Here is a 24,903-nt window from a genome sequence, read left to right as displayed (position 1 = left end):
TATGTCTTACACAAACACACCCCATCTGGAGGAAAAGTTGGCAATTTATCAAGAGTCCCTGACATCCACATCCTTCAACTTGGCAATTCCCGGGGAAATAATCAGAAATGTACACAAAGATTTATGTACAACATTGCTTATCACAACATTATTTATAATAGCTCAAAGCCCAAAATAACTTAAATGTTCAATAAAAGGGGACTGCTAAATAAATTATAGTACACTGAGTGATTAAATCATACAGAGCCACTAAATCATGCTTTCAGAGCACATGGACAGCAAAGGTGCATGCCCAGCTCTGCAACATTTAGTTGCAAAACAGCAGAAGGCAAAAAAACAAAACAAAACACAACATATTGAAGCTGGGTGTGGTGGCGCACACCTTTAATCCCAGCACATGAGAGGCAGAGGTAGGAGGATCGCTGTGAGTTTGAGGCCACCCTGAGACTACATAGTGAATCTCAAGTCAGCCTGTGCCAGAGCAAGACCTTACCTCAAAAAGAACATTTTTAAATTAATTATTCAGTAAGTGCCAGGCACTGTCTTAAATGCTGAGAGTATAGTAGAAAACAGACAAAATTCCCACATTCATGCCCAGGAGTTCTACTCTGTGAGGAAGAAGGTGGGCAGAGAACAAGCAGTGATATGTAAAATGCACAAAAATACATAGTCCTTTAGGTGGTAAGAAATGGCATGGAAAGATCCAGAGCATACAGAAAAGGTAGAAATTACAAACAAATATCAAAGAAAGCTTTCAAGAGAAAGATGTTAAAAAGATGAAACAGGGCTGAAGAGGTGGCTCAGCAGTTAAGGGACTTGCCTGCAAAGCCGACAGACCTGGGTTCAATTCCCCAGTACCCATGTAAAGCCAGATGCACAGGTGGCACATGCTTGTGGAGTTTGTTGGTAACGGCTATATAGAGGCTCTGGCATACCCATTCTGTCTCTCTCTGCCACTTTCTCTTTCTCCCTCTCAAGTAAATAAATACTTTTAAAAAAAATCAGTATTAAAAAAAAAAGAGAGAAAATGGGTATGTAGCCAATAGCCAAGTACGGTGGCACATGCCTTTAATCCCACCCAGCACTTGGGAGACAGAGTTAGGAGGACTCCCATAAGTTTACTGTGTGGACTTGAGACTACACAGTGAATTACAGGTCAGCCTGGGCTAGAGCGAGACCCTACCTCAAAAAAACAAAAAATGGGACTGGAGAGATTGCTCAGGGGTTAAGGTGCTTGCCTGCAAAGCCTAAAGACCTGGGTTTGACTCCTCGGCACCCGCGTGACGCCAGATGCACAAAGAGGTGCGTGCATTTGGAGTGCGTTTGCAACAATTTCAGGCCCTGGTGCACCCATTCTCTCTCTCTCTGTTTAAAAATAAATGAAATAATAGGTTGATATTGTATATATGTAATCACAATGTTTGTAATGGGGAGGTAATATGATTGAGAATGGAATTTCAAACGGGAAAGTGTGGGGGTGGGGAGGGAGGGAATTACCATGGGATATATTTTATAATCATGGAAAATGTTAATAAAAATAAAAATAAAAAAAAATTAAAAAAAAAAACCTGCAGGGCCAAACTGTTTTGTCCGATGGCCTCTGTCCACCCTAGTCCTTGGTTCCACAGGTTCTAGGCCTGGAGGAGGCAACTCAAGCACAAGGTAGAGGTTGCCACTCATCTCTGGCAAGCAAAAGGCCAGGGAGGGGAGAGACTGGGGTCCAGGTAGTACAGACATGTCCCCACTTCCTCCCCATAATAGCACTATCAGCCGCAGACCCTTAAACACTCAAGGAGAGGAGAAAGAGGAAGGAGAGGGGCAGAGGGGAATAGCAAGAGTCTGCCCGTCCTGTGATGGAGACTCTCACTGTATAGACTGGGGAGCCTGTCGACTCGAGAGGCTCGTGATTTACACCATAAAGCAGAGTTAGGATCAATGCCACATGCATGACAGCTTTACCCTCTCACTCTCCTCCATGTTCCTAGAAGCTTCCAATGTATCCTGGAGCCCAGGAAGGAAGCAAGACCTCTGTGGAAAGTACAGGTGTGTGCTCCAAACTTCCTGAGAGCTAAAAGGAGCGGTGTTCTTTTTTTTTTTTCCCCAACACCCACTTTGTGCTCCATCCAACTTAGGCTGAGAACATGCTGAGTCGTTGATCTGTGCCTCTGTGGCCTCTCTGCCCCAGGATGAGCTGGTGACTTTCCCAAACCCAGTGGCACACATGTTCCCCCAGTTGCCTCAGGCCACGCCCTGTTTCCCTCAGACCTTGGGCACTAGTTGTGGGAGATGACGCGGACTCCTTCTGTCAGATGAGAAAAAGTCAAGCCCAGGAGGGTGACAATGGACAGGTGAACTTGGGAAGATGGGCACATTCAGATTCCCAACAGAACCAAACGTGGTGGCACAAGCCTTTAGTCCCAGCACTTGGGAGGCAGGGGTAGGAGGATCGCTGTGCGTTCAAGGCCAGCTTGAGACTACATAGTGTATTCCAGGTCAGCCTAGGCTAGAGAATTAAAAAATAAAATAAAATAAAAATAGAGAATGGAAGTCTTTATGAGGCTGGTTACCAAGCAGTCTGCCATGGACCAAGTTCAGACCATCCATGTGGATTTCCTGCACACTCCTGGCTTTACTTTGTTATTGATTGATAGACTTAGTCAACAAGTGAAATGACTGATTGATTTTGCTTGTTTCTCTGTGTCAGTGTCTGGCTATGTAACCCAGGCTGGATTTGAACATCCCTAGAGCCTCCTACCTCCCGCCAGGCCACCTCGCCCATCTCTCTGGCAAAGAGAAGCCTGGATTCCGAACCTGTCCCCTTCACCCAAGCTTTACCAGCCCCACCTCTCCACCTAGGCCTCAGCCACACACCCTCCGGGGACAGGGGGGGGGGGACTCACCAGCGCTCAGAGTCGTGAACTCCAGAAAGCGGTACTCATAGGCCACCTCTACCTTGGTTTCCACCTGAGGTCTCTTCAGAGTTGAATAAATATTCCCTGGCCGCTTCTCATCGCGTTTCTCTAATTTGTTTAATCCGCAACCCATCTCAGCAGCTGTCCACAAAAGAAAAACACAAAGAAGAAAGAGAGGGTTTTTTTTATTTTTTTTTCCAGGAATTTAGTTTGGAAACACCATCATGTAAAAATAAAACAAAAACAAAAACAAAAAAAACAATTTTTACTAAAGGATACATAAAAGACCTCAGGCAGCATGAAATTGTACCCATAATTTAATGCCGGTCTGGAACACAGAGGACCCGGGTCACCTCCTCCTGTAAGGACACCATTACCAGCCCTGAAAGGATTGCAAAGTGACCCCAAGGTATACCTGCTTTATATCTCTTTTTTTCCCCGCCATCTAAGGAAATAATACCGTGGAGTACCTCGCTTCCACTATCATCTGTATACATGATTAAAAAAATGAGACCTAAAAAGCAATACCGTGCATTATGGTGACAAACCATCTGCAGGAAAAAAAAAAAAAAAAAAATCGAGAGACATGTCACCTTCCCCATGGTTGCTAAGAGAGAATAATAAGTTGCTGTTACAAGCTCTAAACTCCAGTGTCCTTTCTACACTCAACAGTAATTATTTGGACAGAAATTTACATTCATAAAACATCTCAAAAAAAAAAAAGTCGACGGCCGTATTTTTAACGGGCCTTGTCTAAAAGTCTCCCCCCCCCCCCACTTTTCTTCTTTTCAGACCAAACTGCAGGAAATAATAGTATGCTTTGCCAGCTCGGAGAGTCATCTGAGACCAAAATGAAAACTGACTGAGCGTAATAGCAGGTCCAGAGAGATGCGGATGCACACTTCAGGGAAGAGCTGTGGCTTCATTTGAAAAGAAAATGGAGAAAGTGGAATAATAAAGAGGCTGACTCTTCCAAGAGATTGAAAACTCTGAGAGGTTTTTGTTTGTGTGTTTGTTTGTTTGCTTGCTTGCTTGCTTGCTTGTTTAGGCAGAATGAAGTTCAGGAAGTGACTTTTTACCCACTCCCAGACTTGAAGAGAAGATGTATGTTCCTCTTGTGCACTGGGCATGGGCAATACTTGCCTTCTCTCTGGGGTGACAGGGCAGCCACTGTAATATGTCTGCCAAGAGTAGAAACTGGGGGCTGGGGAAATGGCTTAGCGGTTATGGCGTTTGCCTGCAAAGCCTAAGGAGCCTGGTTCAAGTCCCCAGGACCCATGAAAGCCAGATGCACAAGGGGACGCATACATCTGGAGTTTGTTTGCAGTGGCCGAAGGCCATGGTGCACCTATTCTTTCTCTCTATCTGCCTCTCTTTCTCTCAAATAAATAAATATTTTTTTTAAAGGGTAGGAACTGGGACTGGTGTATAGCTTAGTGGTTAAGGTGCTTGCCTGCTAACCCTAAGGACCCAGGTTCGAGTCTCCTGGACCCATGTAAGCCAGATGCACAAGGTGGGACATATATCTGGAGTTCATCTTCAGTGGCTAGAGGCCCTGGTACACCCATTCTCTCCCTCTCTTTCTCAAATAAATAAAAATAAAATAGTTTTTAAGAGTATGAACTGGCCAAGAATACCACACACACAAATGTGGGGACTGCTTCCTTCGACAGAGAAGAACTTCCTTTTGCTCCGTCCATTCACAAGGCATTCAGCTTCCTAAGGCAACTTGGCAAACTCAGAATAATAATCCAACCAAACTTCAAAAAAGCGCTGAGGGCACAGGGCAGGGAGTGGAAGGAGGTGGGAGGTGTAGCAAAAGCTGGGTCTACTTCTCAGTAATTAAAAACGAAGTTGGAGAGAATGGACGAGAACTGGAAGACTGGCTCATGCCTTAATAAGGGGACATTGTGTCCAAAGGGCCGCAGCAGACATGATTTATGGGCGGTCTGCGTGAACTGATTACTTGGAAAATACTCGGCCCTTCTGTAGACTTAATAGCTGATGTGTGCAGACGCTGCCCGTGGAACATTGAGAAAGCAGGCCAGGGGCAGGGCAAAGCAGTGATGGACAGGAGAGCCGGGATGTGGTGGCCCACGCCTCTAATTCCAGCACTTGGGAGGCTGAGGTAGAAGAATCAAAATGAGTTCAAGGCCAGCCTGGGCTAGCATGAGGCCTTACCTCGAAAAACCCCCCCAAAAAGAAAGAAAGAAATGAATAGGAGAATCTCAAGTGCTAGGACCAGGGCACCCTGGTGAGACGGGCACCTGGAGGACGACAGGATTGCAGAGAGCCCAGTGGTGATCCCAGTCCCTCATTCACACTGCACACCTCTAGAGCCAGCACCCACGGATTGAGTCTGGTGGGAGAGGAAGGATGCTGGAAAACTGTGGGTATTTGGAGATCAGCTCTGCCATGCAGATGTGGAGGGGCGATGCAGAGACATTAAAGACCCCACAAGAGCACAGAGCTAAAGGTACCAGGGTGATGGTAAGAAGAGGAAAGACAGGCAGTGTAGCCCGGCTGCCTAGGGCTAAGGATGTCTGGGTCAGGGCCACTGCCCTCCACCATGTATGTGCCTTTGGGAGAATTGCTAAACTGTGCCCGGTCCTCTGAGGAAGGCAGCTCTGTCTCCATCTGTGGCTTCCAGAGTAGAGCAAAGGCTACTTAAAGCCCCAACTTATCCCCTTGTGAGCAACTTTTACAACATTACTGATGCTGTCTCAGTAGGGGAAAAGTCAAGCTAAGCAGGCTGTCCAGAAACACAAAATGAGCCAGTCCTAGGAAGAAGCATGCGGGAAACAAAAGACTTCCTTTTATTTTATTTTTATTTTATTTATTTGTCTGAGAGAGAAAGAGGTAGACAGAGAGGGAGGGAGGGAGCATGGGTGTGCCAGGGCTGCTGACCTCTACAAAGTCCCACCTTGTGCATCTGGCTTATGTGAGTCCTGGGGAATCGAACCTGGGTCCTTTGGCTTTGCAGACAAGTATCCTTAACAGCTAAGCCATCTCTCCAGCCCCAGATATTTCTTAAATACAATGCAAAATGAATGGCACAGATTAAAATGAAGCACCTGTTCCCATAACACAAGCCAGACATGTTGTGCAGGCCTATAATTATAACCCCAGCACTTGGGAGGTAAATGCAGAAGGATCAGACTAGCTTCAGCGACATAGCTAGTTCAAGGCCAACCTGATCTACATGAGACCTTTCCTCAAAAAATACCTAAAAAATGTAGCCAGATATAGTGGTGCATGCCTTTAATCTCAGCACTCAGGAGGCGAGGTAAAGGTAGAAGGACTGTTGTGAGTTCAAGACCAGCCTGGGACGACAGAGTGAGTGTCAGGTCAACCTGGATTGTAGTGAGGCCCTGCCTCAGGGAAAAAAAAAAAAAAAGAACCTAAAAAAATGATGTTGGAAAGATGGCTCATCACAAGTATGAGGGTCTGAAGGCCTGAAACTGCCTAAGTTCAAACCTCCAGATCCCATGGAGCACAGCTGGGCATGGCCACACGCACCGTAACTCCAGTCCCACAGGGGAGCAGAGACAAGAATCTTCGGAGCTACGCAAGCTCCAGAATTAGTAAAAGGAGACTCCGGCTCCAGAACAAAACCCAGATGGAAAAGTGTTGGAGGGGTTCACCCAAGGTCCATCTCAACCACCCAGAGGAGCTCATGTGCTGCCACAAAATATATCTAAAAATATCTAACATATATTGTGTATATATAACACACACGCACGTAAAAAAATAATAAATTTAAAATTTTTTTAAAATATAAATAAAGCCTCCCACCATGTAAATTTAAAGCTACCACAACAGTGTTACCAAAACACAATGGGGATATAGCTTAGCAGTTAAGGCACTTGCCTGTGAAGCCTAAGGACCCAGGTTCGATTGCCCAGTACCCCTATGAGCCAGATGCCCTAGGTGACGCATGTGTCGAGAGTTCATATGCAGTGGCTGGAGGCCCTGGTGCACCCATTCTCTCTCTCCCTCTCTCTCTCACATGCACACACACGCACACACAGACAGACATACACACACACATAAATAAATAACACATTGGGAGGCAATGCTGCCCACAGCTCTGTCAAGCTTATGTGAGTGGCTCTGGTGCCATCGCCCTCCAGAGTGACTAAGCCCACGGTCCATCAAGGCCATCCTGAAGTGCCTGACCCAACAGGGCCCAGTGAGGACTCATGATAAACAGACCCAGGAACAGATGACAAGGTCAAGGTCATGCTCATCAGGGCAATGGAAGAGAGCTCACCAGAGCGGCTGTTTATGCACAGGCATCATCCTAAACCCGAAACTTCAAAGTATGAGAGCCCGACTTTTTTTTTCCCTCAGACATGATGCACTGGAAACACAGATTTGAGACCACTTAGGACTCTGGACTTTCAGACTGAAGGTGTTCAACTGGAAAAAAAAAAAATCTAGGCCAATATCTCCAAATCTAAAAGACTGCGAAATCTTGAAACGCTCTGGACCCAGGCATTTCACATTAGAGTCTACCCCTGCACCCAGTATTGGTGATGACACAGAGAAAATGTGATTCCGCTACTTATCCGGCTAGTGACTCCGTCAGATTGTACAAACGCTTGGAAACTGGCAGTGCGTGGGGAAGCTGAATACACCCTATCCTACAACCCACGAAGTGCTCTTGTGGGCATGCAACCACAGAACCGTGTCCGTGTGGGCATCAAGGACGCTCATGGCACCACTGTTCATAACAGCCCATATTTCAAGCTGCCCAAATGCCAAGTAAAAGAGGAAGTCTACACGTTGAAGCACAGCAATGCAATGAGGTGGCAGAAAGCAAAGAAAACAGAAACCACATGAAACAGGGTGGTAAGTGGCTGAATTGAAAAGGGCGGGGGGAGCAGGACACATCTCCCTTCTCCCCAACAGGCAAAGCTACTCCCTAGTGTTAGCATCTGGGCACTGGCCACCTGGGGGAACAGGAGACACTTCTGGAATCCTTGTCACACACAGGTATGTTTGGTCTGTGACAGTTCATTAAGCCCCTCAATGGTCTGCTATTCACCGTGTTCTTCCCCATATTTAAATTTCACTAACATGGTCAAAACTACCAACTGACCCCAGGCACGATGGAGCACACCTTTAATTCCAGCATTTTGAGAGGCAGAGGTAGGAGTATCGCCATGAGTTTGAGGCCAGCCTGGGACTACATAGCAATTTCCAGATCAGCCTGGACTAGAACGAGACCCAACATCGAAAAACAAAAGCAGGGCTGGAGAGATGGCTTAGGGGTTAAGGCACATGCCTGTGAAGCCTAAGGACCCAAGTTCAATTCTCCAGGTCCCACGTTAGCCAGATGCACATGGTGGCGCATGCATCTGGAGTTCATCTGCAGTGCCTAGAGAGCCTGGCATGCCCATTCTCTCTCTCCCCCTCTCCCTGTCTTAAATAAATAAATATCTTAAAATATTAAAACAAAAACAAAAACAAACAAACCTACCTACCTCTCTAGGTCCATGAATCACCTGAGCTTGGCCCCTCCAAATTCCTATGGTCACTTCCTGCCTCATGCTGACATCCACACTAAGTCAGCCTACCCATTCTGTGCATAAGCTGCCTACTGCGTGGGCTTTGATGGGCGTCAGGCAGGTGTCTGGCTCCTCCTTTCATGTCTCCTCTGACATCCCTGCAACCATGCGTGTGGGTCTCCCCAGCACCAAGGGATGAGAAAAAGCTCTCTAAGGTGCCAAAAATTCCTAATAAAGGGGAAGAAAAAAAACCAGAGGAGATCTCCCCAGTCCTATGGTGGAACAGGGAAAGCTGCCAAAAGAGTCGCTGTGTTCTCTACAAGAAAGTGACTGAGAGCAACCAGGAACTGATGCTTTCCAAGGACAAGGAGGTATTTGGAACAAGGTCTCAGCTCCCCGGTGCGCACAGGATGCCAGATGCCTGCAGTGACCGGGAAGCAAGTACCCCCAGCGACATTCTGCAGCCCATTCCTTCCAGGTCAGAGCTGAGAGAGGGCGTGTCTGTGGTCACCAGCGGACCAGCTCTAGGAGGAGCTGTGGCTCTGTGAGAGAGGGGTTCATGTTCCAAATTCATCCATCATATTTACACCCACTCAACACACCTTAGTGCCTGCTTTGAGTCAGTCGATTAAAAAACTGGAACCCGGGGCTGAAGAGATGGCTTAGCAGTTAAAGCGCTTGCCTGCAAAGCCAAAAGACCACGGTTTGATTCCCTAGCACCCATGTAAGCCAGATGCACAAGGTGGTACATGCATCTGGAGTTCATTTGCAGTGGCTGAAGGCCCTGGCACGCCCATTCTCTGTCTCTCTCTCACACACAAACTCAAATAAGTAAATAAAATATTAGAAAAAAAACCCAGAACCCTGAGACTACATAGTGAATTCCAGGTCAGCATGGACTAGAGTGAGATCCTACCTCACAAAACCAAAAAATTTTTTTTAAAAATTAAAAATAGAACTGAGGAGGCAAGGCCCGGCCCTTGCCCAGCTCACAGATAAAAGGACGACCCAGGCAATGAGCAGACCCATGTGGCAAAGAGTGCAGGACATGGGAGAAAAATCTAAGTTCTATAAACTCAGAGCAGGGCTACAGAGATGGGCGCTTGCCTGCAAAGACCAAGGACCTGGGTTCAATTCCCCAGTACCTACATAAAGCCAGATGCACAAAGTGGTGCATGCAACTGGAGTTGATTGGCATTGGCTAGAAGCCTGGCTTACCCATTATCATTCTCATATTCTGTATCTCTCCCTTGCAAATAAATTTTTATTTATTATTTATTTATTTATTTAATTTTGATTTTTTGAAGTAGGGTCTCATTCTAGCCCAGGCTAACCTGAAATTCACTATATAGCCTCAAGGTGGCCTTGAACTCATGGCAATCCTCCTGCCTCAGCCTCAGCCAAGTGCTGGGATTAAAGCCATTCACCACCACACCCAGCTTGCCAACAAATTTAAAAAAATAAAAATAATAAACTCAGAGTACACTGCCATGGGTGTGGCTCCAGATGACACCCAACAGCAATACAGTATGAGGTCTGTCCTTCGTCACTTTAAATCTGGAAGTTATTATTTATTTAATGTATTTATGAGAGAGCAGAGAGAAAGAGAGAGAATGGGCACACCAGGGCCTCCAGCCACTGCAAATGAACTCCAGATGCATGCGCCACCATGTGCATCTGGCATACATAGGTACTAGGAAATCAAACCTAGGTTCTTAGGCTTTGCAGGCAAGTGCCTTAACTGCTAAGCCATCACTCCAGCCCCTGAAGTTATTTTTTAAATAATTTATTTGCAAGCAGAGAAAGAGACCTGGGAGAGGGGAAATGGGCACATCAGGGCCTCTTGCCACTGCAAATAAACACCAGATGCATGCGTCACTTTGTGCATCTGGCTTTATGTTGATACTGGGGAATCGAACCCCGGGCCATCAGGCTTTGCAAGTAAGCCCCTTTAACCACTGAGCTCTCTCTCCTTCCCTGAGGTTGTTATTTTAAGAGCATTTTCTAATTGTTTCAGAAGTGCTACTCAAGATAGCCTAATACACTGGAAACCCACTTCAAAAGCATAACCTTCTTAAAAGATTATTCAGCTAGTTTCTCCAAGCTTCTGCTGAAAAGTTCACTTTACTATCAACATTTAAATTATGGGGCAATCTGTATAGTCATATTTTGAACAAATTGGTCTCATTAAGAGTGGGTCCATGTTCACCATACTTGCCATTAATCTGAGGCAGCTTGTAAAGCTAATTTTAACAAATGCCAACAGCTCATGACACGCTACCCAAGTCAGAGCAATTAAATACTGTGATGCTGGCTGAACTGGCAAGCCTTTCTTTCTACACTCAAATTCCATACTCAAAGACTCAAGTGTGTTTATGACATCATTCAGTCACTCAAAGAAAGAAGCTATGATCCTAATTAAAAGTCCCTACAGAGTAATGTCTCTCTCAGATAAATAAAAACATGAAAATGCAGCCACCTACTTCATTGATGTTGACTTTTTTTTTTTTTTTTTGGTTTTTCAAGGTAGGGTTTCACTCTAGCCCAGGCCAACCTGGAATTCACTATGTAGTCTCAAGGTGGCCTCAAACTCACGAAAATCCTCCTACCTCTGCCTCCCAAGTGCTGGGATTAAAGGTGTGCACCACCACACCTGGCAGGTGACTTTTTTTTTTTTAAAGGACTTTGACATCTTAAAAAAAAATTTTTTTTTTTTTTTTTTTTTTTTTTTTTAGAGAAGGCAAGAGAGACAGAGAAGGAGAGAAAGAGAGAGAACTGGCACACCAGAGCCTCAGCCACTGCCATAGAACTCCAGACGCTTGTGTTGTATACCTAGTGGGCATGTGTACCCTTGCACTTGCCTCACCTTTGTGCATCTGACTTACATGGGTCGTTAGGCTTCCCAGGCAAGTGCCTCAACTACTAAGCCATCTCTCCAGCCCAATGTTGACTTTTGATATCTAGCAAACATAGATCAAGAAACCCAAGAATGACTAAAAATTACCTGTTAAAAATGTTCATGAGGGCTGGAGAGATGGCTTAGCAGTTAAGCGCTTGCCTGTGAAGCCTAAGGACCCCGGTTCGAGGCTCGGTTCCCCAGGTCCCACGTTAGCCAGATGCACAAGGGGGCGCACGCGTCTGGAGTTCGTTTGCAGAGGCTGGAGGCCCTGGCGCGCCCATTCTCTCTCTCTCCCTCTATCTGTCTTTCTCTCTGTCTGTTGCTCTCAAATAAATAAATAAAAAAATGAACGAAAAAAAATTATAAAAAAAAATGTTCATGATTCAAGCTGGGCATGTGGTGCACGCCCTTTAATCCCAGTACTCTGGAGGCACAGGTAAGGGACTGCAATGAGTTCAAGGCCACACTGAGACTAGAGAGTGAATTCCAGGTCAGCCCGGTCTAGAGTGAGACCCTACCTCAAAACACCTCAAAAATGTTCACAATCCAATGTCAAGCTCACAGAACAACTATATAAAACAGTGCTACTTTTTAAGTTTCTATGTGCATACAACATCCACATTCTTCAACTCGCAGGATCTAGGTCACATGTTGACAGAACTTTCTTCTGGGACATGTGATCACGTGTGAGGCGTCCCATGGTGAGCATGCATTACTGTCACCACAGGGAACAGTGAGGGAATCACAGCCAGCCACAAGATAAGCCTTGGTGATGTTCCTGTGCGCTCCCCTCCCACTCGCCATGGGGCTGTCCCACGGAGCCCGCAGGCTGTCCGTCCATCCACATAAGACACCGCAGAAATGAGCATGTGTGCACTGTGAAGCCAGGTTAGGGGCAACACTGGGGGGGTCTCCCCTGGGCTCGCTCACTCTGAGCACGTTGAGAACACACACCCTGATTGTCTCCCCTATGGAATGCCTCCATGGCAGAGGAATGGGACCTCCTGCCAGTGGCCAGCACCAAGTCAACATCACGTGCGAGGCCTTTTTTCAGTCCACCCTGACCTTCGGCCCCAGTAACACTTTTTTATTTTGTTTGGTTTTTCTTGCAATGCTAGGGATGGCACGTGGGGCCCTGCAGATGCCTGGCAAGTGCTCTTCCACTAAGCCACAGCCTCAGCCCCACTTCTGTGTTTCCTTCCCATGGAAAGAATGTTTGCTGTTTCAAGCTAGAGCTTGAGAGTACTTTGCCACACATCCACATATAACTGCTTCAGGAAGTTTACATTAAAATCTTGCTCCTTATGACAAGAAACAGGCATGTACTGTGGCTGAGAGCTTGTTCTTTTTGTTGTTGTTTATATTATTTATTTATTTATTTATTTATGGAGAGAGCATGGGCACACCAGGGCCTCTAGCCACAGCAAACAAATTCCAGACACATGCACTACCATGCACATCTGGCTTACGTGGGTACTGGGAAAATCAAACCTGGGTCCATAGGCTTCACAGGCAAGTGTCTTAACCACTAAGCCATCTTTCCATCCCTGTTTTGTTCTGTTTTGGTTTTTGACGTAAGGTCTTGCTATAGACCAGGCTGAACTAGAATTCACTATGTGGTCTCAGGCTGGTCTTGAACTCACAGTGCTCTTCCTACCCCTGCTTCCTGAGTGTTGGGATTAAAGGCGTGCGCCACCATGCCCAGCTTCCAGAGCTCAGCTCCTGCACTCTACCCCCTAAAGGTAGGCTCTTGCTCTAGCCCAGGCTGACCTGGAATTTACTATGGAGTCTCAGGGTGGCCTCAAATCGCAGCAATCCTCCTATCTCTGCCTCCCCAGTGCTGGGATTAAAGGTGTGTGCCATCATGCCCAGCTCCCCCAATCTTATTTTAAAGTGTGTGGGTGTGTGGTGTGCATATGTGGACAGATGGGCAATTCCATGCACGTGTGTGCAGAAGCCAGAGATGATGCTGGGTGTCTTTCTCTATTGTGCTTCTACCTTCTTTTCTTTTTTTTTTTTAATTTATTTATTTATTTATTTATTTGAGAGCGACAGACAAAGAGAGAAAGACAGATAGAGGGAGAGAGAGAGAGAGATCGAGAATGGGCGCGCCAGGGCTTCCAGCCTCTGCAAACGAACTCCAGACGCGTGCGCCCCCTTGTGCATCTGGCTAACGTGGGACCTGGGGAACTGAGCCTCGAACCAGGGTCCTTAGGCTTCACAGGCAAGCGCTTAACCGCTAAGCCATCTCTCCAGCCCTTCTTTTTTTTTTTTCAAATTTTTAATAACAACTTCCATGATTATAAAAAATATCCCATGGTAATAACCTCCCTCCCCCCACTTTCCCCTTTGAAACTCCATTCTCCAGCATATCTCTTCCCCATCTCAACCAGTCTCACTTTTATTTTGATGTCATGATCTTTTCCTCCTCTTATGATGGTCTTGTGTAGGTAGTGTCAGGCACTGTGAGGTCATGGAGATCCAGGCCATTTTGTGTCTGGAGGGAGCATGTTGTAAGGAGTCCTACCCTTCCTTTGGTTCTTACATTCTTTCCGCCACCTCTTCCGCATCATGCCTTCTTTTCTTTTTTTTTTTTTTCCTTTTTTAAAAAGTGTTTTATTTATTTGAAAGAGAAAGGAGAGGGAGAGAGAGAAAGAGGCAGATAGAGAGAGAATGGGCATGCTAGAACTTCCAGCCACTGCAAATGAACTCCAGAAGCATGCACCACTTTGTGCATCTGGTTTACATGGGTACGAGGGAATAGAACCCGGATCCTTAGGCTTAGCAGGTAAGGTCCTCAACCACTAAGCCATTTCTCCAGCCCTGATTTTCTTTTTTCTTTTTTTAAATTTTTATTAGCATTTTCCATGATTATAAAAAAATATCCCACGGAAATTCCCTTCCTCCCCCCCCCCAACACTTTCCCCTTTGAAATTCCATTCTCCATCATATTACCTCCCCATCTCAATCATTGTACTTACATATATACAATATCAACCTATTAAGTACCCTCCTCCCTTCCTTTCTCTTGCCTTATTTTCTTGAGACACGTTCTCTCACTGAACCAGAAGCTAGCCACTTTTCAGGAAGACGGGTTAACCAGGGAGCCCAGAGGATCCCTCTGTCTTCTGTCCATGGGTATCGAGGATCAAACATACTTGTGCAGCATTCGCTCTTGCCCACTGAGCCATCTCCTCAGACCCCACCCCCCCCAACCCGGTCTCTTGAACCCCTTCCTGTCCCTGACACCCTTCTCCAGCTCCTCTGCTATCCTCCCAAGCACACACTCACACCCAGAACTGCCATCCTGGGCCTTCCTCCTGTTTCACTCCCCTCAAAGTATCCTAATTACAAACCACTTCAGGCATATGGAAAGCGCAGAAATGAGAGGTCCAGGTGCCTGCCACCTGGATGTAACAAATGCTTACACCTCACCTCATTTCTTCACATCTTTTTGACGTTTTTGCAAAAGACGACGTCCTTCCTTTTCCTCTATCCTGCAATCTCTGCGCTTACTCTTTTACAGTCCACCTGTGATACCCAGAGCAACACATTATAGAGACTATGGAGTCTTATCAGTGTGTGGGGGGGAGGGGAGGACAGAAAGTCTCAGTAAGTTTTGCATAGCAGTCCTAGGCTACAAGCATTTCTGACAGTCTCATTTGAGAGAGCAGGAGCCCAAACAACACACTATGTCTAGCCTGATAACTTGGGCCACTTAAAAAGAAAGTACACCTAATTGAAAGAAAGAAAGCCAGGTGTGGTGGCGCACGCCTTTAATCCTAGCACCAGGAGGCAGAGGTGGGAGGATCACTGAGTTCAAGGCCACCCTGAGACGACATATGAATTCCAGGTCAGCCTGGTCTAGAACGAGACCCTACCTTGAAAAACATCAAAACAAACAAAAAAGAAAGAAAGAAAGGAACCCCAGTTACACAGTGACTGCTTATATTAGAAGCTGGATGTAACCAACCTCAAGGTCAAACTAGAAATTGCCACCCTCAGTTCATTTTCTCAGCAACCATTCAAAATCTCACCTTGAAAAGATGGCACTGCCTAACAATTCCTTTTGTGAACTGCCTCAAACTAAGAGCAGCAACCAGCAGATATCACTGGGTTCTCCTCAGACGTGTCAACTATCCCTTGTCCCCCTTCCCATTCCATGAATGAGCTCCCTGCATTGTCCTGGGACCCCAATACAGTATGCTACACATACTCAAAAATTTGCATACGTAGGGCTAGAGAGATGGCTTAGCGGTTAAGCGCTTGCCTGTGAAGCCTAAGGACCCCGGTTCGAGGCTCGGTTCCCCAGGTCCCACGTTAGCCAGATGCACAAGGGGGCACACGCGTCTGGAGTTCGTTTGCAGAGGCTGGAAGCCCTGGAGCGCCCATTCTCTCTCTCCCTCTATCTGTCTTTCTCTCTGTGTCTGTCGCTCTCAAATAAATAAATAAAAATTAAAAAAAAAACTTGCATACGTGCTACTGCCCCCCCTAGGCAACTGCATTCCCTCTCTTGCCCTAACCAAACATACTCTGGCTCTTGCTCACTCTCTCAAATAAATATATTCAATATAAACATAAAGGGCTGGAGAGATGGCTCAGCAGTTAAGGCACGTACTTGTCTGTGAAGCCTAAGGACCCAGGGCCACCCAACCTGCTCGTCCTCCTAGGACAGAAGGTAGCACCATTGCTCTAGGAGCGGCCTCCCCTGGCACCATTCCTGTCGGTAACTGGTCTGATGGCCCGTGCTGGGGGGATGCTTCCACCCATCCACTCCATGTGCTGAAACCACCTGCCATTCCAGGACCAGCCAAAGCCATTCTGAAACTGGTCTTCTCACCCACCCCGCTCCCATCACCAGCATTTACAGTGCCCTCTCCCGTTCCATATAGGCAACTTAGAGTGCCCAGCCTAGAGCCCTAAGCACCACCTCCCTCCGTCTTGATTCAAGTCACACTAAGCCATCACTTGCTATTGTGTGCTCTCCAGAGCCCGCCCTCACCAGACCTTTCCTCCGCTACATCTCCAGCTGGCATCCTTCCCTTCCACCTGGACCCTTGGAAGCAGCCAGGATTCCCAGGGAAAGAATCATGGAGAGATGGCTTAGTGGTTAAGGCACTTGCCTGCAAAGCCTAACGACTTAGGTTCAATTCCCCAATGTTCAAGTAAAGCCAGATGAACAAAGTGGCACATGCATTAAGAGTTTGTTTGGTAGTGGCTGGAGACCCTGGCACACCCATTCTCTCCCTACTCCCTGTCTCTCATCTCTCTGTCTCTCTCTGCTTGCAAATAAAATAAAATAAATAGGGCTAGAGAAATGGCTTAGAGGCTAAGGTACTTGCCTACAAAACTATGGGACCCAGGTTCAATTCCTGAGTACCCATGTAAAGCCCAATGCGCAAGGCAGTGCATGAGTCTGGAGTTCATTTGCAATGGCTGGAGGCCCTGGCATACGGAATCTCTCTGTATATATATATATCTGCCTCTCTCTCTGTAATAAATTAAATTAAAACAATATATAATATTTTTTAAAATACGCACAAAAAGATGTTGTGAAGGGGTGTGTGTGCATATGTGATATTGGACAGGCAGATAGATATAGAAAACAGACAGGCAGATAGATGAATGGATGGATGGATGGATGATCATTAGATAGACAAACTCATTTTAAGGAACTGGCTCATTGGATTGTGGGAGTTGGTATGCCCAAACCCTTCAGGGCAGACCAGGAGGCCAGAGCCCCAGGAGGAGTTCATCCAGCAGTAGTGCCCCTGAGCGCCATTACCTGGGTTGAACCCAAGGTATCATTCAGATGGAGAAGCCAAGGAAAGGGGGAAGGGCGCGAGATCATAAAGCCCGTGAGTGAGTGATAAATCTAGCCTGAGGAGGCCTTTTCTGGTCTCCCTGCCCATGGACCATCCCCCCAGGACTGGCTGCCGCTCTCCTTTGAAGCCCACAGAACAGGCAACAGCCAACGGCAGAATAGGGACACTGGAGTTCCTGCCCTTTCTGTCACCTCTGCACCGCCGAGTCACATCAGACACAGGAGAGCCCCAAATAAGCTTTCAAGTAGCCCCAAATGATGTCTCTCCACCTCAATCCTGGCAGGTGGTCATTCCTCCCCTCCCCTTCCCCTCCCCCCTCCCCCGCAGAATGTGACCCGATTTTCTAGCTCTTTGGATCTGGCCCCACTGAGAGCGATTTCTCTTCCTGAATTTAGCCCAGGTAGGAAGCAAGTTGCACAAATGCATATTTAAAAGCTGAACGGGATTCTTATTTGGAGAGTGGAGGAATTAACAGGACTCAAGCAGGGGCTATGAATCGCCTGCTGTACTGATCTTTTACAAGAATGCATCTGGATAAAATATTCAATGATAATAATGAAAGCTCCTTCGGGGGCCTAGGAAAAAAGGGAAACTCGAATTTATGTCAAAAATTGAATGTGAAGGAGAAGAAAGATCACACACCCCTCCAAAAAAAAAAAAAAATCCTTTAAGAGGCCTAAAAGTCTGGCTAAATGTATCTCTTTGTCAGTGAAAAATACCCTAAGCCTGAGTTACCCCTGCCGCCAATTCTTCACTGAAGGAAAAAAAAGGAAATGCTTACTATAGAGTGTGACTGTCCCGCAGAGCTCTGGTAGTGACAGACACACTCTGGAGAGCTTTGAGACCAGCTCCTGTGGCCATATGTGTCTCCAGACACTTGAAATGTGATGAGGACACCTGAGGATCCACAGATCTGGCTCTACCTGATTTTAACTCATTGGCGTTCCCATGCTTGGCAGCCACACATAGCTGGTGGCCATTCTATCAGGCAACCCGGCTGACTGAACAGTGACATATTTGTAGTCCCAATAAAAATCACAATCCTGGGGCTGGAGAGATGGGCTCAGCCGTTAAAGGCACTTGTTTGCAAAGCCTGGTGACTTGGGCTCGAGTCCCCAGCACCCATGTAAAGCCAGATGCACAAAGTGGCACATGCATCTAGAGTCTGTTTGCAGTAACTAGAGGCCCTGGTGTGCCCATTCTCTCTCTCTCTCTACTTGCAAGTAGCTAAATAATTTTTAAATCATATTCCTGATTGTCCAATAATATCTTAAATTATGACCAAAAGTAGTGCTTTTATTTTCTTTTTTGAGACAGGGTCTCATAGCCCAGCTGGCCTTGACTTTTCCATCCTCCTGCCTCTGGCCCCCAAGTACTTATGGGTAGAAGTGATGCCCAGTTGCAAAATCAACTCTTCTCTACATACCCCAGCAGCACCAAACTCAGCAAACTTAAACCAAAAGAAAAACCGAGAAGGTGACTCCAGCGTGCCATTTCCTGTCACTTGGTGACACTTCCTTAAACTATGGCTTGTGTCTGCTGCATTCACTAGATCAGAATGTCACAGTCTCTCCCCTTAAAGTCTCAGAAACATGAAGGTGTGAACTTAGGGCAAGCAAACCTGCTGAGCTCACTTCCCTAAAAGCTAAAGGGCACATCGGGTCAGTACTTGCTCTCCTGAAAATGACATTCGGCTGACATGCACAGGTGCCCAACAGTGCCAGGCACTCTCAGCCACTGGTACTTAATGACAATGGTAAAACCTGTAATAAAGCAAAGTGGTTGGGCTGGAGAGATGGCTTAGCAGCTAAGGCACTTGCCTGCAAAGCCTAATGACCCAGTACCCACATAAAGCTGGATACACAAAGTGACGCACGCATCTGGAGTTCATTGATAGCAGACAGAGGCCTTGGTGGGCCCATTCTCATTATCTGTCTCTTTGTCTCTCCTTTCTCTTTCTTTTTCTCTCTGCTTACAAATGAATAAATAGATTTTAAAAACATAATGGTGCTAAAACAATGAGGTTTACAGCTGGCAAACTTGTCCTAGCTCCACACACTTGGAACGCATTCCCAGGCCAGAGTGAACCGGCCTCCAGTAAACCATCTTGGCACCCACTGTCAACCTCCAGGAACACAATCACCCAGTCATTCAGCCAGTAAGTTACTCTGTCCCTACCTTGCAGCAGGCACTATACAAGGCCTGATGAATGGCAGTTACCAGGCCCTACCCAATGTCTGAATGCAGCATTATGGGGTCACCTGGCTGGCAAAGCTTGGTCAGCACCAGGACGTCTTGAAGACATATAAACATTTCATCCTGGGTCCCATCAGTCAGAGAGACCCACTTCCTGTTTCCTGAACCAACGGGGGCCAGGCCCCGCTGCTCGTCCCAGAGTGGGACTAAAGGCCCGTTCTCTCAGGCAGGATGATGAGAGGGGTGTCGACAGCTTGTGTTTCTTATTTATTTATTTATAATTTATGTGCAAGTAGAGAGAAGAAAGGCTCAGAGAGAAAGAGTGAGAATGGGCATGCCAGGGTCTCTAGTCCCTGAAAACAAACTCCAGATACACATGACACTTTGTGCATCTGGCTTTATGTGGGTACTGAGGAACTGAACCCTGGTCTTTAGGCTGTGCAGACAAGCACCTTAACCACTGAGCAATCTCTCCAGCCCCATATTCAGCTTTTTACGTGGGTTCCAAGGATCACACACAAGTCCTCATGTTTGCTTGTATAGCAAGCACTTTTATCCTTGGAACCATCTCCCCAGCCTGTTTGTCTTGTTTTTTTGACGTAGGGTCTTATTATGATGCCCAATCTCCACCTCCTGGCTGCTGGAATTACAGGAACATGCCAATGTGCCCAGCTAGGAATGGGTATCTGTATGGTCACTGTGGCAATTCTCCTGTATCTTAAAAAAAAATGGGGGCCATGTGTGATGGGACACACCTGTAATCCCAGCACTCAGGAGGCAGAGGCAGGAGAATCGCTCCATTTGATACCAGCCTGGTCTACACAGTGAGACCCAGATTAACCAGTGCTGCATAATGAGACCCTGTATCAAAAAATAAAAATATGGCTCAGCGGTTAAGGTACTTGCCTGCAAAGCCTAATGATCTGGGTTTGATTCCCCAGCACCCACGTAAAGCTAGATGCACAAAGTGGCACATGGTTCTGGAGTTCGTTTGCAGTGGCTAGAGGCCCTGGAATGCTCACTTTCTCTATCTCTCTCTCTTAAATTAATTAATTAAAAATAACTAAAGGGCTGGATAGATAGCTTAGCGGTTAAGCACTTGCTTGTGACGCCTAAGGACCCCAGTTTGAGGCTCCATTCCCCAGGACCCACGTGAGCCTGATGCACAAGGGGGCGTACGTGTCTGGAGTTCGTTTGCAGTGGCTGGAGGCCCTGGGGCGCCCATTCTCTCTCTCTATCTATCTCTTTCTCTCTCTGTGTCACTCTCAAATAAATAAATAAAAATAACACAAAATAAATAAATAAAAAGATAGGGGTGAAATCGTGTGTTCTTCCCTTAGTCTACCAAGTTAGAAAGTTGGCTAGGCATTTGTGGTGGTTTGATTCAGATGACTCCTATAAACTTAGGTTTTCTGAATGCTTAGGTCCCCAGCTGGTGACAATTTGACAATTGAAGCCTCCTGGAGGCAGTGTATTGTTGGAGACAGGCTTACAGGTGTTATAGCCAGCTTCTCCTTGCCACTGTTTGGCATGCTCCCCTGTTGCTATTGTCCATTTGATGTTACCCAGGAGGTGATGTCCACCCTCTGCTCATGCCATCATTTTCCCTGTCATCATGGAGCTCCCCTCGAGTCTGTAAGCCAAAATAAAGCCTTTCCCCACAAGCTCCGCTCCTGTCAGGCGTCTTCGCCAGCACTGCGAACCTGACTGCAATAGCCTCCGCGTTCACTAAGGCATGGAATCACAGAGTCTCACCTCTGATGAAACGTGGAGATTGGAGGGACCCAAGTGGCTTTACAGGAACGCCTATCACTCATGACAAAGATTTTCTGCCTGTTTCCCTATAGACAAAGCAATTATTTGAAGGTAAGCCAAAAATTCCCGCTTGAGAGAGAAAGAACTCACAGGTTTGTATGTCCAATTTATTCCACTTCAATTCCAGCACCAAATCTATTAGCTAGCTGCACCACACTCCACTTTCATTTTTATTTATTTATTTTATTATTATTATTATTATTATTATTATTATTATTGGTTTTTCGAGGTAGGGTCTCGCTCTACCCCAGGCTGACCTGGAATTCTCTACAAAGTCTCAAGGTAGCCCTGAACTCACGGTGATCCTCCTACCTCTGCCTCACAGAGTGCTGGGATTAAAGACTTGCACCATCATGCCCTACTTCCGCTTTCACTTATTCTGTGTTCATGAAGTCAAAAAAGCAAAGAAGGGCTGGAAAGATAGCTCAGCACTTAAGCACTTAGCCTGCGAAGCCTAAGGACCTGGGTTCGATACCCCAGCACCCACGTAAAGCCAGACGCACAAACAGATGCACAAAGTGGCACATGCTTCTGGAGTTCATTTGCAATGGCTAGAGGCCCTGGCACACCCATGCATTAGCTCTCTCTCTCTATCTCTCTGCTTGCGAGTAAATAAATAATTAAATAAAATACCATTGTATGTATATTTAAAAAAAAACAGCAAAGAAATCTAACCCAGTGCCACAAATGCAGGCAGCTATCTCTAGGGCTGGAATTGTTCAGACCAGCCAGAAATCCCCGGTTCAGGCAAAAAAGAGGATGCAGGACTGCACTCTGAGGTTACAATGATTTCACTGAGGTTAGGGCACATGCACCAGAGAGCCCCAAACAGCTTGTTGCTGAACTCCACTGTGGGGCTGGTGACATCTGGGGCCACTTGAACTTCCTCGGAATGCAACCATTCAAAAGTGCAAATTAGGAGTCCTGGCTGCAAGGAGGGGGGCCGTAGGGTGCTGAGTGGCCCTACGCACAGGCCCCTTCAGGTCGCTCACATTACACAGGGCTTCCTTCCTGGCAAGGCCTACCCTTATCCTGAGATGACACTCGCTGGTGGCAGGGGCTGTTTAGGGAAGCCTGTTCTGACTGCATGGCCCCGCATCTGCAAACAGCTGGATGGTTACAAGAAAGAGACGTTGCTGGGACCCAGGGCAGCCACTCATTTACTGAGATTTGTACCAGACTTTAAAAAATAATAATAAATAAATAAAAGCAGTTGTTTATTTGTAAGCCCCAAACTCACTGACACCACCCAGCGTCCCAGGGAACCACCCACAGCCACATGGGACAGCTGAGAGCCAGCAGAGAGGCGCGCCTGGGGCTAACCTTGGCCTCCACCCCCGTTCCTCTCCCTGCCTGCCCGAGGTGAAGGGCACCACCAGCCTTGGCCAGGGACCCGGTGCGCGTGTCTGCCAACCAAGCTGCCCGGAAATACACACCACCACCTCCTCTTCTGCCTCAAGACCCATCCCCACGCCAGAGTCCCCAGTGCCTATAAAAGTGGGTTAGGACGAGACAAGAAAATTCCCTACAGCAGAGGAGACACCTCCCTCCACCCACAAAAAAAAATCCACACACGGTTTTGCAGTGCCAAGGGCTCCGGGCGCCCCAATCTCCGTGGCTCCCGCCGATGCGGCTCAAGCTCTGGAGCGCAGCGCTCGTCCGCTTGCGCGAGTCGCGCACCTCGACCTCAGGTCAAAAGCCCACTAACCCTCGCTCGGGGAGGGGTTCTACGCCAGGGACCCCAGCAGCAGCGAGTCCCTAACCCACCTGTAGCCTCAAAGCGCCCCACTTGTGCCCTTCCAGGCGCCCCTCATCTGACGAGCCACCGCAGACCCCCAACAAGATGCTCCCCACTGCCTCTCCATACCACGCGCCGGTCCCCACCCCTCCTAAAAAAAAGTTGGCCTGAGCCCTGGAGTCCCATCCAATGGGTCCCCATCTCCATCCCACCCGGGGTCAGAGAGGGGTTCATCCAGCAGCGTCCCCCTCCCCCAGGGCCACAGACAGTCCGCAGGGAGATGCCACGAGGGGCTCTCGCTTAGGGTCTCCAGGGACCCGGTCCGCCGAGCCACCAGGAGGGGCCGGTACACGCCGACACCCCGAGTCCCTGTCCCCCCCCACACACACACACCCCGCTTCCACGGCCTCGAGCGCCCACCTACCTCCGGCTACCGGCGGCGGCGACCCAGGCGCGGGGGACTCCCAGCGACAGCGTGCGGCGTCCCGGGAGGAAAGTTTGGGCCATGCAGAGGAGGCGGCGGCGCGCGCGGACGACCAGGGCGCCGGGGTGGGGACCGAGCGCGCTTGGGGAGGTGGGGTGAGGATGCTGGCGTGTCGCTCCGTCCGTCCCCTCGGGGCGCCCCGGCGGCGCGTGGGTCCCTCCCTCCCTCTTCCCTCCCCCTTCCCCGGAGCCCGAGGCCCCGCCGAGCTCCCCGCCCCGTGGCGCTGCGCCCCGGAGAGCTCCCAGGGCGCGCTCCAGACTCCGGCCAGCCCCGCCGCGCCCCCGCCGCCGCCGCGCGCCCGCCAGCTACACTTCCTCTTCCTCTGAACTCATGTGCAAAATATGCCGCGCGCGGCATCTTCAGGGGGAGCAGGAAAAAAAAATAATAAAAAAGCCACAGGCCCGCCCTGAGCCACCCCCGGGGATCCTACGCGACCCCCTCCTCTTCCTCACTCACGCAGCCAGGTTTCGTGACGCGTGGGGACACTGGGATGCTCTCGCTTCCTCCCTCCTCCTGCTCCCCAAGGTCCTGGCCAGGATGCTGGAACGGTGACTGCCATCCAGAGGGGACCATTCCTTGACCCCTTTTCCACAGGTGGGAGCCTCCTCGCGCATCACATCTCAGGGTGCTGCTGCCCAAGTTATTTCTTGGCAGTGAGCGAGTGCTTCCTGAGAGACAGTCAGTGCCAGTGGTCCACTGTTGCGCCCTGTTGTGATTTGTGGTGGAGGAGGAGGGGAGTCATGGAACCTGGTCTGGTGGTGGGTGGGCTGCCCAAGGAGAAGATGACATGCATAAATCAAGTCTCCAGGACAAGGTTGCATGAATGAAGTAAGGGTGTGAAGCAGTGGGTCATTAGAAAATGATTTTTTTTTTCTAGGCTGGGGATGATGGCTCAGCAGTTAAAGGCACTTGCTTGCAAAGCCAGTGGCCTGGGCTCAATTCCCCAGTATGCACGTAAAACCAGATGCACAAAGTGATACATGTGTCTGGAGTTCATTTACAGTGGCAGGAGACCCTGGTGCACATCCATACTCTTCCCCATCCATCTCTGGTTCTATCTTACAAATAAATAAGGTCTTGAACCAATTCAAACAAAGCCAAAATTACCTTGTTGAGAGAGAGAGTACTAGAGACAAATAGTCAGGATGGCCTCCTGGTTTCTGTCCCTACTCCTGTGACTTGCCTAAGTGACTTTGGCCCCATGCATTTGTCCCAACAGCACTTCCTCATGGGTTAAATGTAAAGTGTTTGGAAGCATTCTATCTGATTTATTTTTAAATTATTATTTATCGTTACCATAAGGGGCCTAACATCATCTAGTTGATTATCACCTTGCTCTGGTTGGACAAAGAGGGGGTCTTAGGCATTGGAGCTCCTGTGGGTGAGGGCTGGTTTAGGCCCTGAGTTTTAATGAGGTCTGTCTGGTACGGGGGTGGGGGTGCAGAAGCACTGTCATGTTTGTAAGAATTCATCTTGTTAGAGCCACAATGGGATTTTCTTCCCTGTAGCCATCCCACTTCT

The 24,903-nt window shown here is 47.9% G+C and overlaps 1 protein-coding gene across 2 annotated transcripts in view; it reads right to left on the bottom strand.

The window, feature by feature from the left end:
• Positions 1 to 24,032, bottom strand: part of Rftn1 (raftlin, lipid raft linker 1) — a 256,787-nt gene extending 232,755 nt beyond the window's left edge. The window contains exons 1-2 of one of the 2 annotated variants that reach the window (XM_045136163.1): positions 23,839 to 24,032; positions 2,901 to 3,053 (exon numbers count right to left, since the gene is read on the bottom strand). In XM_045136163.1, coding sequence (XP_044992098.1) covers positions 2,901 to 3,053; positions 23,839 to 23,941 — 256 coding nt within the window. In that variant the 5' untranslated portion in view covers positions 23,942 to 24,032. Of the gene's footprint in view, positions 1 to 2,900; positions 3,054 to 23,322; positions 23,477 to 23,838 lie in introns of those variants that run through there. The other variant, XM_004661255.2, reaches the window with a different exon arrangement.
• Positions 24,033 to 24,903: the final 871 nt, after the last annotated feature.

The sequence above is a fragment of the Jaculus jaculus genome, chromosome 16, assembly GCF_020740685.1.
Source record: "Jaculus jaculus isolate mJacJac1 chromosome 16, mJacJac1.mat.Y.cur, whole genome shotgun sequence".
Taxonomy (NCBI): Eukaryota; Metazoa; Chordata; class Mammalia; order Rodentia; family Dipodidae; genus Jaculus; species Jaculus jaculus.
Note: the sequence above shows the minus strand (reverse complement) of the source record. Positions and strands in the feature narration are given on the sequence as shown.